Below are 13,713 nucleotides of genomic sequence, written 5' to 3' on the forward strand. Positions count from 1 at the left end.
AAGCAGTGGTATCAACGCAGAGTACTAAAGTAATATACCAGCAATATAAGAGAAATATAAAAAAAAACATAAAAATATAATTACAATACATTGCATAAATTCGGAACATATGTCATGCACGTCAGAGAGCAAAATACCTGTAAACAAGCAGACACGCAGTCGGAGAAATCTAAGTGCACCTCACAGAAGGAGTGCTTATTAGACATGCACTGAGCATTTCTCAGCCTGGATTTCGTAGTAGGAAGTCAAACAACGCCAATCTGAACGCACGTGAGTCCGTAGCTAAACGAATCACAATTGGTATACCATTCCAAGTCTCAGCCGCGAAACTTCTGAACGATTTTTTGAAAAGCTCCGTGCGACATAGAGGAAGGACAAGGCGATCCTCATCCTCGTGGGCCCTTGTGCTACGCGCCATGACGTCTCCACGTGTTCTAAATTCACTATAAAGGTCATCAGGTCTTCTGGTGCGCAGGATGTTAAAAACCAGGCAACCCACAAAGTACTTCCTTCTAGTACTTATTCTGAGCCAACCAAGCCTTCCCAGGTAAGGTGTAATGCGCTCATCCCTTCTAGCACCAAAGACAAACCTGACACAGGCATTGCAGGCTCGTTGGAGCCTCTGATTCTGCTCTCCAGTTATGTCCGTTAAGACAGTACAGCAGTAGTCAAGCAACTTATCAAGGCAGTCACAAGTTGCCTGCGTAGTGGTTGAGGCAGAAAGTGACTGCACAACTTCAGTTGGTAGAGCGCAGCATTGACCTTGGATACTGTTTTCGTAGTATGAATGTTCCAGGAAAGCGTTCTCGATATTGTTACGCCAAGATACACTACCGACTCCTTGTACGGGATCATTTCGTTGTTAACCACGATCCGTGGCAGATTCTCGATTTCAATGCTGTTTATGTATCTGGTAGTGCCCAGAATCATCGCAGTAGTTTTGCTTGCGTTCAGCGTGAGTTGATTATCCACTGCCCAGTTTGCAACCCTGCTAATGTCCTCGTTCATCCTGTTACTATCAAGCTCCCTAGGCTCAGCATGCAGATAGACCAGAAGGTCATCGGCATAGAAGCAATACTTACTGTGACCTAAAACATCCCTGAAGTCACATAGATACAGTGCAAATAATAACGGCCTCAGAACCGAGCCCTGTGGCACTCCCTTGGTTATGGTCTTCATGGAAGAAATATTACCCGAAATAGGATCCCGAACAGCCTGCTTACGTTGGCTGAGGTAGGCGCATAACCACCTTAACGATGCACATGAGAAACGCAGATGTCTAAGCTTGCAGATGAGCAGTTCATGATTAACATTATCGAAGGCCTTGGTGAAATCAAAGAATACTGCAACTGTTACCCTTCTTCGATCTGCAGCGCATCTCACATCGTCAATAAATCTGATTAAGGCAGTCTGTGTGGAGTTGTCCCTCTTGTACGCAGTTTGATGTGGATCGAGTAGGTCTCCAGCCTCAAGATGCTCCTTTATTTGCTCCGATGCAATGCGTTCAAGTGCCTTGGAAATAATACACAAGATGGAGATCGGTCTGTAATGCTGCAGTTTTGAAGGGCACTTGACCTTGGGTATAGGACATACAAGCGCAGACTTCCAGGTGTCTGGATATACTCCATATAAGAGACAGAAATTAAAAATGTGCGCTATGTATGGCAGAATGCACGGTAGAGCAAGGGAAATCATTCCAGAAATGAGTCCGTCTATTCCCGCCGCATTGGACTTAATTCGCGATAATGCCCTGACAATCATACGCGGTTCGATGTTCTGCCAGTAAAATTTTGTCCCATCGTAGACCTGGTCACCAAGGTATACATGGTGAAGATCCTCAATCTGACTCTCATCGTTCTCCGTGCGCGTGAAGTGCTCATTCAGCTCGTCAACGGAGAAGAGGAGCCTCGCTTCCGAAGCTCTAGGCTTGATGAGTCCAAGATGTCGCAGACTTTTCCAGACACTGTTTGGATCATGCCTGTCATTGAAAGCCCTATGATAGTGATTCCGTTTGGCAGAGCGGACCCTTAGCTGCACTCGATTCCTCAGTGCCTTGTAAGCCTCATAATTTCTGGAAATCCTCCTTCTCCTCCAGACTCTTCTAGCGCTGTCTCTGTTTCTCATCAGATCCTTGATTTCACCAGTGAGCCATGGAGCCGGTAGATGGTTAGGCTTGATATCTCTGTAGGGAGCATGAACATTAAAGCATCTCTGCATAAAGTTGTTTAAAATGGTTATTTTGTCATCTACAACTGGAGCATCAAACAAGGAGCACCAATGACACAACGAGAGCTCATCCCGAAAATCGCCGATGTTAAACGTGCGGAAATCCCTCACCCTAACTGATCTCCTCACACAGCGCTCAATCCTGATTTTATACCTAATGTGTATAAGATCATGACTAGAGAGAAAACACGCATCATGCTGGCCAAAGGTTACGAGTTTTTCCTCATCATCAATTATGCAGAGATCGAGCGTCATAGATGAGCTCTTCGTATGATGGGTGGGTCCAAAAGGAACCAGATATAAGCTGGAGACCTCAACGAAAGATTTTATCTGCTCCGCGTCAAAGGTTGTCACGCCAAGGTCGGCGTTGAAATCGCCCATAACAATAGCATGTCTGTATGAAGTCGCCAGCTCCATGTATGTATTAAAGAATTCTGCCATATGGCCACAGTGAGGAGGCCGATAGACCACAGCTAATAGTAATCCGGAGCAGCCTCCAGCAGAGATCCCGGCGATCAGATACTCCGGCTTCGCACAATATTCACCCTCAGACTGCCTCAAAATTTTCGCAAGAAGTGCATTATTCAAATAAAATGCTACACCGCCTCCATTTTTGCCCGTCCTATCACACCTAAAGAGTTTATAATCTCGAAGTGCAACAAAGTAATCAGATACTTGCGGCTTGAGCCACGTCTCCGATAAGCAAATGATGTGGTAATGAGAGGAAGCGAAGAAAGCTCGAAATTCGTCTAAGTGAGCGGTCAGGGATTGACAATTCACATGACATACGCGTAGATGTTCGAAAGAGGAGCTACCCATAATTGATGCGATTTATTTTGTCCGCTAATTTACGCTTCAGAACAGGACATTTATCCCCGTCAAAGGCAGAGTGAGTGCATCCAACATTTGAGGGCCATCTCTTACAGTTTCCGCAGGCGACAGCAGCTGCCCTATTTGTGCAGTCCTTCAGCTCATGATTCCCCGCGCAATGTCCACAAAGCGCAGAGGACTTACAGGCCGCCGCAAGGTGTCCAAAGGCGAGGCACCTGTAGCACTGCAGCACTCTTACATGATCAGTGAAGCTGCACGCCGAGTAATCAATATATATGTGTTTCTCTCTCAGTAGATGACACCTTACTTCCGGAGAGACCTCTATGACGCAGCTGGTTGTCTGCCTATTGGCTCTCACAGGATACATGTATACGACCTTGATTTTTGCCTTGTCCTGATTCTTCAGATTCAGAGCCATAATTTCCGCCTCTACATCCTCAGCCGTCAGTCCGCTCGGAACTCCTCGTATAAGTAACCTTGGGTTGATTTTCATCTCCTTTTCGATCCTAAGTCCAGCCTTGACAAGTTCAGCAGATTCCTCCATCTTGGATAGGTTAACTGAATGAGCCTCTATGCGTATCCCGTTGTTGCGCGCTGCCGATATCCTTCCTACCTTCAGATCGTAATCTGACGGTTTAATCGCTTTTTTGAGCGCTTCTTTAGTGTCCCTCGACGATAAAAATCTCTCGGCTCCATCCTCTCTAGGTACCACCAATAAATTGGTTGTCTTGGGAGCTCTGTGAACTTGGCCCCCCAATTTTGACTTTTTGAGTTTTTTTTTTTTAATCGTTTGTAAGTCGTTTGTAGGTGATTGTTAGATTAATTAAAACGTTTGTTAGATTAGCCTCGCGCTGCAAAATAAAAAATAAAATTGACCGTGAAGTTAGCCCCCGGTTTTTTATTTTGATCCTATTTAAGTTTTGCAGAGGCTCAATCGATGTGGAATCGTTTGTTGGTCACGAATATGCTAATTAGAACGTTTGTTAGATCGTCGTTTCTTAAATAAAAGCAAAAAACGATAATTTTGTAGGGAAATATCCGCAAAGTTAGCTCCCGGCTTTTAATTTCGATTATTTAAGTTTTGCAGAGGCTCAATCGATGCGGAATCGTTTGTTGGTCACGAATATGCTAATTAGAACGTTTGTTAGGCCGGTATTCATAGTCCGTTCTCATTTCAAGACCGTCTTAAGTAAAGTCTTAAGATGCAAATACGGCTCTGTGATTGGTTAATCACATCTTAAGATTGTATCGTTGATCGTTCCGCGTTTTCTATTACGGCTCTGATTGGTTACGCGGTACGCGTTATGGCTCCGGCAGACCAGCGCGATTAGCGACACGCGAAATATCGTTTTTTGCTTTTATTTAAGAAACGACGATCTAACAAACGTTCTATTAGCATATTCGTGACCAACAAACGATTCTGCATCGATTGAGCCTCTGCAAAACTTAAATAATCGAAATTAAAAGCCGAGGGTTAACTTCACGGTTATTTCCCTAGAAAATTATCAAATATCGTTTTTTGCTTTTATTTAAGAAATGACGATCTAACAAACGTTCTAATTAGCATATTCGTGACCAACAAACGATTCCGCATCGATTGAGCCTCTGCAAAACTTAAATAGTATCAAAATAAAAAACCGGGGGCTAACTTCACGGTCAATTTTATTTTTTATTTTGCAGCGCGAGGCTAATCTAACAAACGTTTTAATTAATCTAACAATCACCTACAAACGACTTAGAAACAATTTAAAAAAAAAAACTCATAAAGTCAAAATTGGGGAGCCAAGTTCACGGAGCTCACATGTGTTATTTGTTATATTATTTAATGTTGAAAATGTTATTAAACATTTAATTAGAAGTTAAAGTATTAAATAAATATATAGATACATTCTAAGAAGATATCAATATTTAAGTAAGTTTTATTTTCTTATCTTTCATTTATATTACTTTTTTCTGTCACATTAATTTTTATATATTTATTATTTTTATCTTTATTATATTTATTATATTTTATAATTTTTGATTTCCGTTTCCGGTGAGATAGTGGTGTAAGGCGGAAGCCCGTTGCAGTTTTTAGTGAGTGATAGAGAAAGAAGAAAGGAGAGTGAGAGAGTGAGAAAGGCGAGAGTGAGAGAGCGGTGTGAGAGGAGTGAAAGGATGTAAAGGTGAAGGGCACTAGGGAGAAAAGGGAGGAAATAGAGTAACGGAGAGTCAGCTCGGGGAGAGTGAGGTTAGAAAGACAAGGAAAAGGAGGGACACGTGGTGGGAGAAGAGAAAAGACAGGCAGGATAAAGTGCAGAGGGAGTAGAAGGTAACAGGTGTAGAAAGTAAGGAGACTAGAAACACGAAATAGGTAGAGTAGATAGAGGAGAAACTGAGTAGGTGGGAAAAGAATAAGAACAGATAGATAGAAGAGAGGTAACGCGAATAAATAGTAGAGAGAGGGCAGGCAAGTAGAAAATATATCGGAGAAAGAAAAGAAGAAAGGAAAGGAACTAGGGAAGGAGCTGTTCAGTAAAATAAATAAAATAGATCGAAGAGGAAGCATGGGAGACATTGAAGAATTGTGGAAAAGAAAGAGAAAGGCAGTAGAAAAGATAGAAGAAGGGATCTGGGAAGGAGATAGATGGGCAAACAAGGAAGGGAAAAGACAGCAAAAAGAACTGATAGGAGAGACAGGAGAGGGACAAGGTGAACCGGGAAACTGGTGGAGAAAGATGAAAGAGGAGTGGAAAAAAGAGATGAAAGAAGAATTTAAAGAAGCAAGGGAGATGATGAAGGGAGAATGGAAAGTGCAATGGGGGGAATGGCGGAGAGAAATAGAGAATATTATAGAAGGGAAGATGAAGGAAAGGGAAGAAAAATGGAGGTTAGAAAAGGAAGAACTGTTGATGAGAATAGATAAAGTAGAGAAAGAAAGTAAGGGGGACATAAAAGGGAGAGTAGTAAGCAAGAAGGTAGAGGAAATGGATAGGTGGATAGAAAAAAAAGAGAAAGAGAATCTAGGAGAAAGAATATAGTGATAAAGGGAGGGAAAGGCACAGAAGAGGAGATAGAGAAGGGAATTGAAGATACAATAAAAATACTAGGCATAGAAAAAGACATAGAAGAAAGGAGATTTATAGGGGGTAGGGGTAAACCGGAGGTCCTAGAGTGGTCCTCCGGAGGGAGGAAGCCATACTGCACAAGAAGTCCGCGACAACGGGCTCTTCTGGAATGTCGGACACGTGCCTGGTACCGCCGCCCAGGCAAACTGTCACGCTGGGCGATTATATGTCTAGTATGACGATGACGAGCGACGAGGAGGGCGAGGCTATGAACCGCCTCGTCGAACCATACCCCAAGAAGAGGAAGAGGAAACACCCGGAATCGACGGGCGAGTTCCGCATCCTGAAAGGTGAAAGAGCTAAGAAGCTTGCCGAGGAGGAAAAAAAGGCAGAAAAAGAGACGCTCGATCCTACCGCGCCATTGTGCGGCAGCCAGGCGTGGGATAGACTCGAGCAGAGGGCTGCCGAGTTTACCGAGGAAATCTCGCAGGCACCGATACTGGATATCGCTGCAAGGGGCCTAGAGAGCATCACCGTGCTGAAAAAATGCACGGTGAAGAGCAAAAATATCAAAGGCACAATAATAAAAGATATGCAAGAAGCGACCTGTTATTTGCAGGCCGCAATAGCCGCTTTGGCTGCGTCATCCACGACGGCCACAACAACTGGCAGTAGAGAAGGGGAAAATGAGATGGAGGCGCTCCATCGCCAAAATAGGGAGCTCAGGGCCGAGATGCTCATCTTAAAAAACGAAACGAAGCGCCTTAGGGAAGAGGGAGGTAAGAATAAGGGGAGGAAACCCCAAGTCAAGCCTCTAGGGACAAAATGCGGTGGGGAAAGCCTCAACAGCATAAGGGGGAACATCCCTCAACCCCCACCGGTCCCGCTAGAAACGATGATGGAAGTGGAGGAGGTGATGGATGTTGTACCATACCCAGCACCGCCACCGCCACCGGTTAACAGACCCCCTGTAAAGGGGGCTGTTAAAAGGCTTGAAGAATATCCTCCTGGTATTGAACAGGAGAATATGCATGAGTACGACGAGCTCACAGCCAGGACACAGGGGCTGCTTGACAAGAGGGAGGATCTCAAAAAGGGAGCCAAAGCTCCCTCAGCAAGACCTCCTCCCCCGAGAAAAACAGCCCCCTCCGACACCGATCGGCAGTACGCCGTGCCCCCTAAGGGACTGGTCCCTGCCAGGACCAATGCCGGGAAGGTAAAAAATAAGGGCAACTCCCAAAAGGGCGTCAACCCACAGGGAGCCCCTCAGAAGGATGGACCTAAACCTGTTAAGGTAAAGGCCCAAGCAAGGGATCCTCCCCCCAATAATCCTCCTCAGCTCCCACGACCTTCGGACGCCCAGGATAACTGGGTGAAGGTCGTTGGGAGGAAGGAAGCGAGGAGGAATCGGGCGCCACCACCAGCGCCCGCAAAGACCTCCTCTGGAGGCAGCAGCGGGGCTAAAAAGGCCTCCCCCCTCTCAACAAGGAGAGGGCCGAGGGCAAGGCTACCCCAAAGGCTGCTGCAAGGAGGTCCGGGAGGATCCCCCGAACTGCGGCGGTCACGATCTCGTGTCCCGAGGGCCAATATGGCGAGACTATCGCCCTAGCTTGCCAGAAGGTGGACCTAGAAAAATTGAGCATCCGGAATGTGAGGGCCCGCCGAGCAGCCACCGGGGCAATACTATATGAAATCCCCGGTGAAGAAAGGGGCCAGAAAACTGACCTCTTCGCGGAGAAGCTTAGAGAGGTCCTAGATGGAAAAGAGGGAGTCCGGGTGACCCGCCCCTGCAAGAGGGGCGACCTAAGGGTCCTCGGACTCGACGATTCCGCTTCCGTAGAGGAAGTGAAAGCGGCGGTTGCCAAGATTGGAGGGTGCCAGGCCTCCGAAATTAGAGCGGGTCAAATCCGCTTTAACAAGGGAGCCATGGGCACCCTCTGGATACAGTGCCCAGTTGCGGCCACGGTCAAGATGACCGCAGCGGGCAAGATAAAGGTAGGATGGGTAGTGGCCAGGGTGGAGCCGTTTAAAACGTGCCCCCTGCAGTGCTTTCGCATGGAAAGGGGGCATGTAAAAGATCAGTGCAGCAGCCCGATAGACCGAAGCGGCTGCTGCTACAATTGCGGCTCTCCTGGCCACAAGGCCACAGAATGTAAAAATAAGACGCGCTGCGTCTTATGCGCAGAGGCTGGCTTGCCCGGAACCACCGGGTTGGTGGTGAGAGCTGCCGAGCTAAAAAGGGAGGAAGAGCCGCAACAAAAAAAGGCGGCAGCCAGAAGGCAAAGAAAGGAAGAGCTAAGGGGGGCTCCGGGGATGGCTCTGCATCCCCCGGGCTCGCCCAAGGCCAGATAGTGGAGGCGCCCAGATCCCAACGCACGCGCAGGGGAAGGGGCGCCTCCAAACAAGCGAAGAAGGAGGGAGAGGTTACACCCCCAGCTCCGGACAACGAGCTCGTGGAGGTGGTCATGGAGGAGGCCTAAACAGCGTCCATTGTGACGCACATAGGCCTCCTCCAGACCAATTTGAATTACTGCGCCAGGGCTCAGGATCTCTTCCTACATACTCTGGCGCAGTGGAAATGTGGCGAGGGGATCGCGGCTAAGCCGTATTGTGTCCCAGAGGATAACCCCTGCTGGGCCACAAATGATAGCGGCTCGGTCGCGATCACGTGGAGGATGGAGCCGGGCTCTCCTCCGTGTAAGAGGACAGGTGCAGGACGCGGGTATGTAGCCGTTGAATGGGGTCCACTGTGGGTAATTGGATGTTACATCCCCCCCAGCGCAGACCCTGCCACATTCGGGGATATCCTCGACGAGATTTCGCTCGTCGTGTTGAGGAGACTCCCCGAACCCATTGTGGTCGCTGGGGACATCAATGCCCATTCGGCGCATTGGGGTTCCCGGCGAACGAACCGCAAAGGCAGGGTCTTAGAAGATTGGGCAGCGGTTATCAGCCTCCAAATAATAAATAGGAGGTCGAGCAGCACCCTAGTCAGGCCGCAGGGGGAGTCCATTGTTGATTTAACATGGGCGTCTCCCTCTGCGGCAGACAGGATCGGAAACTGGCGGGTGACGGACGAGGAAACCCTGTCCGACCACTTTTATATTCGGATGGGGATCGACGTCACCCGCCGGGGGGTGCTAAAGGGGGGAGCCACCCAAAAGGTGGGCCCTGGCCAAGTTGGATTCTGACAGGTTGGTGGCAGCTATGCTCTCTAGCCACCTGGCCCGGTGCAGAGGCACCGCAGGGAATAGAGGACCAGGTGGCATGGCTCGGGGAGACTATGAGGAACGCTTGTGACGTTTCCATGCCCCGAGCCAAGCCGAGGCCGCAAAGAGCGGCGTACTGGTGGACGGAGGAGATTGCCGACTTGAGGCGCACCTCCGTCCAGGCCAGACGCCGCCTTAAAAGATTGAGAAGGAGAGGCCTCGACGACGATGACGAGAGCATGGCAGGGGCGCTCGAGTGCTACAGACCAGTTCGTGGCACTCTGAGCGCCGCCATCAGAGCGTCGAAGGCGAGGTCCTGGGACGAACAGCTCCAGGGCCTCAACGCCGACCCTTGGGGGCGTCCATACAGGGCAGTGATGAAGAACCTGCGAAGATGGACGCCCCCTGTGACGGAGGCGCTGGACACGGAAGTGTTAGAGAACATTTTATCGACCCTCTTCCCACAATGCGACAGAGTTCCTGAACTCTACATAAGGGAACCTGTCGCGTAGGAGGAGGAGTACGAAGTGTCCAGTGCCGAGTTGGCCGGGATTGCCAAGAGGCTTAGGGCCCGGGGCAACAAAGCCCCGGGGCCCGATGGCATTCCCGGAAGGGTCTGGCTTTACGCCATGACCTGTCGGAACCTATGATACGGCTATATACCGATTGCCTTAGGGCTGGAGAGTTCCCCCCAGTCTGGGATAGGGCCAAGTTGGTCCTTATCCCAAAAGGGGGCAGAACAGATGGAGCGCCTTCCGCATATAGGCCCATCTGCCTGCTCGACGAGGTCGGCAAGATATTCGAACGAATCATAGTCGACCGACTCGTCAGGCAGATGAGGGAAGTGGGGCCTGACCTCCACGAGGACCACTTCGGATTCCGCGAACATAAGTCTACGACGGACGCGATTTTGCGCGTCCGTTCGTTCGCGGAATCCGAGACTGAAGAGGGCAGGGTGGTCGTTGGTGTATCACTTGATATCACCAACGCCTTCAACACCCTGCCCTGGGGAAAGGTGAGGGGCGCCCTCGAAGAACACGGCGCCCCTCAATATCTCGTGGAGATCGTCAGGGCCTATTTCCGAGACCGTGGCCTTGAGTACCGGGATAAAACCGGTGCTCAATGCGGAAGGAAAGTGTCGTGCGGTGTCCCACAGGGGACACCGCACGACACTTATGTCAGTACTGGGCCCCCTGCTGTGGGACATCACGTACGACCAATTGCTCCGTTCTGCCCTCCCCCGGCTGCCGTGTCGTCTGCTACGCAGATGACACAATGGTTCTGGCCGGGGGAAACAACTGGGGGGAAGCTAAAGGGAAGGCGAACCTTGCGATGGCCTGCGTGGTGCGTGCCATAAAGGAGTTGGGCCTTAAGGTGGCTCCCCATAAAACGGAGGCCATCTATTTTCACGATGGCTCCCAGGGGAAGCCACCAAAGGCCCAGATTATCGTGGACGGCATCCCCGTCCAGCTGGGGCCAAGCATTAAATATTTGGGGCTCCGGCTGGACGGTAATTGGCGCTTCGACGAGCACTTCGGTCATCTGGCAGATAAGGCCAATGGGGTAGCGGCGGCACTTAGCCGCCTGCTGCCCAATCTTGGCGGGCCGGACGACCGGGTGCGAAAGCTGTATGCGGCAGTAGTGAATTCGGTGACCCTATATGGGTCACTGGTGTGGGTGGACGAGGCGGTGGCCAGGAAACGTATCCGGGATATATTACGCCGGATACAAAAAAGAGTGGCCATCCGCGTCGTCCGCGGATATAGAACTGTGTCGCATGCAGCGGCCTCGGCCCTTGCGAGACTACCTCCCATGGAGCTCCAGGCGTGCGCCTACAAGAGGGCGTACGCAAGAATAAAGGAGCTCCGTGGGATGGGGTACAAAATAACGGAGAGGGTCCGAGGCGTAATCGGAGCGCAAGCCCGACGACGCATGATAGAGGAATGGAGGGAGTATCTAAGACACATCCCCCTACCCAATTCGGGAAGGAGAGTCGTCGGGGCCGTGGGGCCTGTCCTGGAGGAGTGGATGGACAGACCCCACGGCTGGATGTCGTACCACGTGACGCAGGTGTTCGCCGGACATGGATGTTTCGGCGAATACCTGTGTCGAATTGGGAAGGAGCGCACCACGCAGTGTCACCACTGTGATGAGGACGAGGACATGGCGCAGCACACGCTGGAGTTCTGCCCAGCGTGGGCAGAAGAGCGCCGTGTCCTCGTTCAGAAGACTGGCGAGGATCTATCGCTCCCGGCCATCGTTGCAAAGATGGCCGGGAGCGAGGAAGTATGGGAGGCGGTCTCCTCCTTCTGCGTCAAAGTGATGACGCAGAAGGAGGAGGCGGAAAGAGAGCGGGAGAGACGGGGAAGAAGGAGGAGACTCCCTCTCTCCCCTGAATCCCGGGAGGAGAGGGACGACCCCTCCTGGCTGCCTAGGCGAGAAAACCGCCGTGGTGGGGGCCGGGGGGAGAGCCCGAGACGAGCCGGGAGATGGCGGCGGGGGAAGGGAAAGAATACGGAGCCCCCGACCCCGTCGACACCAGCAGCGAGCCCCCCCGTAACATTAACGGGGAACTTAGGTTCCCCGGGTCTCGCGGGGGGGGGGCGCCACTCTATGAGAGGTGGCTAGTCACAACGGGATGTTGGGCGAGGGGGGCACAGCGCCCCTCGCCCAAAGGAGATGAGGGAGGAGGCCCATCCGGGCGGAGTGGTTGAGCGGGGGGCGCTGTGCCCCCCCTCGCTTGACAGACAGAGGGTGGCCCCTTTGGGGCGGGAATGCAGTCCTGAGAGGGGGGCGGGTGTCGCCCGGCTGGCGGCCGCACGGCGAAAGCCCTGCGGTCGGGAGTCGGGCGGCATCCGCCCCTGCCTCGGCCGAGTTCCTCCCCCCGGGAAGGGCCTCGGTGACGCCCCCGGGCCGATGGTCGAATCCCGTCAAAGGGATGGAACCGCGGCTCGGGGGCAGGGGGGATCACAGGGGCTCAGTCACACCCGAGCCCCATTGCACGTGATCCCCCCCGGGAAGGGACGCGGCAGGAGCGGCCCTCTCACCGGTGCCTCAGAGCGCCGGTGGGAGGGCACCACTGCCTGCGGGGGGGTTCCCCCCCTTCTGGGGGGAATTCCCAGGAGTAGGGTTCCCGGAGCGTTTGCCGAATCTCTCTCCCCTTTGGGAGGGAGAGGGAGCCTCGTTCCGGGAGCGGGGGGTGGCGGCCCGAGCGGGAGTACTCGAGCCGTGACCCCGCCCCCCAAACTTTTTGGGAGGGCGCGGCGTGGGGGTGGTGCCTCCCTGCGCCGCAACCGGGTTGGTTCCGCACGATGGCGGGGGAGAGTATCTTCCTCTCGGGGAAGATGCTCTCCCGGGACAGCTAGGGCCAGGTGATGGCGGGAAGTGTTGCAACTGCTAGTTCCCCGCCATCACCGTAAGCGTAGGCACTCGCTGTGGTTTTAGTGCGGTAGCCCTTGGGTTCCACCGCCGATCCATGCGTGAATCGGCGATGGGGGACAAGGAATCTCACATAACCCTCATCCCCTCCCCGGGGGGTGAGTGGTACCATGAGGTTTCCACAGTGATAAAAAAAAGAGGGTAGGGGTAAAGGGGAAAGAAAGATAGCGATAGTAAAAGTTAAAACGATAGAAAAAAAGGCCGAAGCAATGAAGAGAAAAAGAGAGATAAAAGATCAGGAGATTAGAGTTGAAGATGACTTAACGTGGAAAGAGAGAAGGATGAAATGGAAACTAGAGGATATAGCAGAGAGAGAGAGAGAGAAAGGGAAAAGAGTGCGGGTAAAATATAATAGAATACAAATAGAAGGAAAATAGTGGAGATGGGAAGAGGAGAAAGAAAGACTAGTGGACTGGGAAGGTAAAGCATGGACACAGGGGGAAGAACAGAAGGAGAATATGGAAGTGGAATAAAGAAAGTACACAGTGAGAGAGAGGAGGGGATATCAAGAGAAGAAAGGTGGGGAATTACTTTTTGGAACGTAGCGGGGATATCTAATAAAGACACGGATTTTTGGAATAGTGGGATGTAGTGATGTTATTAGAAACATGGATAGAGAAAGAAGGGTGGGAAAGAATAAAAGATAGATTACCGAGAGAGTTTATATGGAGAGCACAAATGGCAGGAAAAAAAAACAAGAAAGGGAGAGCAAAGGGAGGGATGCTTTTGGGGGTGAGGAAGGGGTTAAAAAGGGAGGAAGAGGAATGAGAAATGACATGCAGAGTTAAAATGGAAGAAGAGAAGTGGATGATTAAGGGAGTATATGTAAACGGGGACATGCAAGAGAAGTTAGAAGGGATAAAAAAATGGATGGAGGAAGAGGAGGCAGGAGTGCAAACGATAATAGGAGGAGATTTTAATGCGAGGACAGGTGAGGAGGGTGGATGGAGAAAAGAGGGAGA

General features: G+C 51.0%; 1 protein-coding gene across 1 annotated transcript; it reads right to left on the reverse strand.

Annotated features, from left to right (window-relative positions):
* Positions 1 to 3,037: 3,037 nt before the first annotated feature.
* LOC145937798 (uncharacterized) lies at positions 3,038 to 3,601 on the reverse strand. Its single transcript, XM_083041171.1, has one exon. It carries the CDS (start codon positions 3,599 to 3,601, stop codon positions 3,038 to 3,040), a length of 564 nt encoding a protein of 187 aa, XP_082897297.1.
* Positions 3,602 to 13,713: the final 10,112 nt, after the last annotated feature.

Source organism: Prenolepis imparis, unplaced genomic scaffold (genome assembly GCF_030444845.1).
Source record: "Prenolepis imparis isolate NDT839.2.m4 unplaced genomic scaffold, iyPreImpa1.0 SCAF_6, whole genome shotgun sequence".
Taxonomy (NCBI): Eukaryota; Metazoa; Arthropoda; class Insecta; order Hymenoptera; family Formicidae; genus Prenolepis; species Prenolepis imparis.

What these genes read in the sequence shown, in the direction of transcription:
- LOC145937798 (XM_083041171.1), bottom strand. Translation starts at nt 3,601, where the DNA reads ATGGAGGAATCTGCTGAACTTGTCAAGGCTGGACTTAGGATCGAAAAG.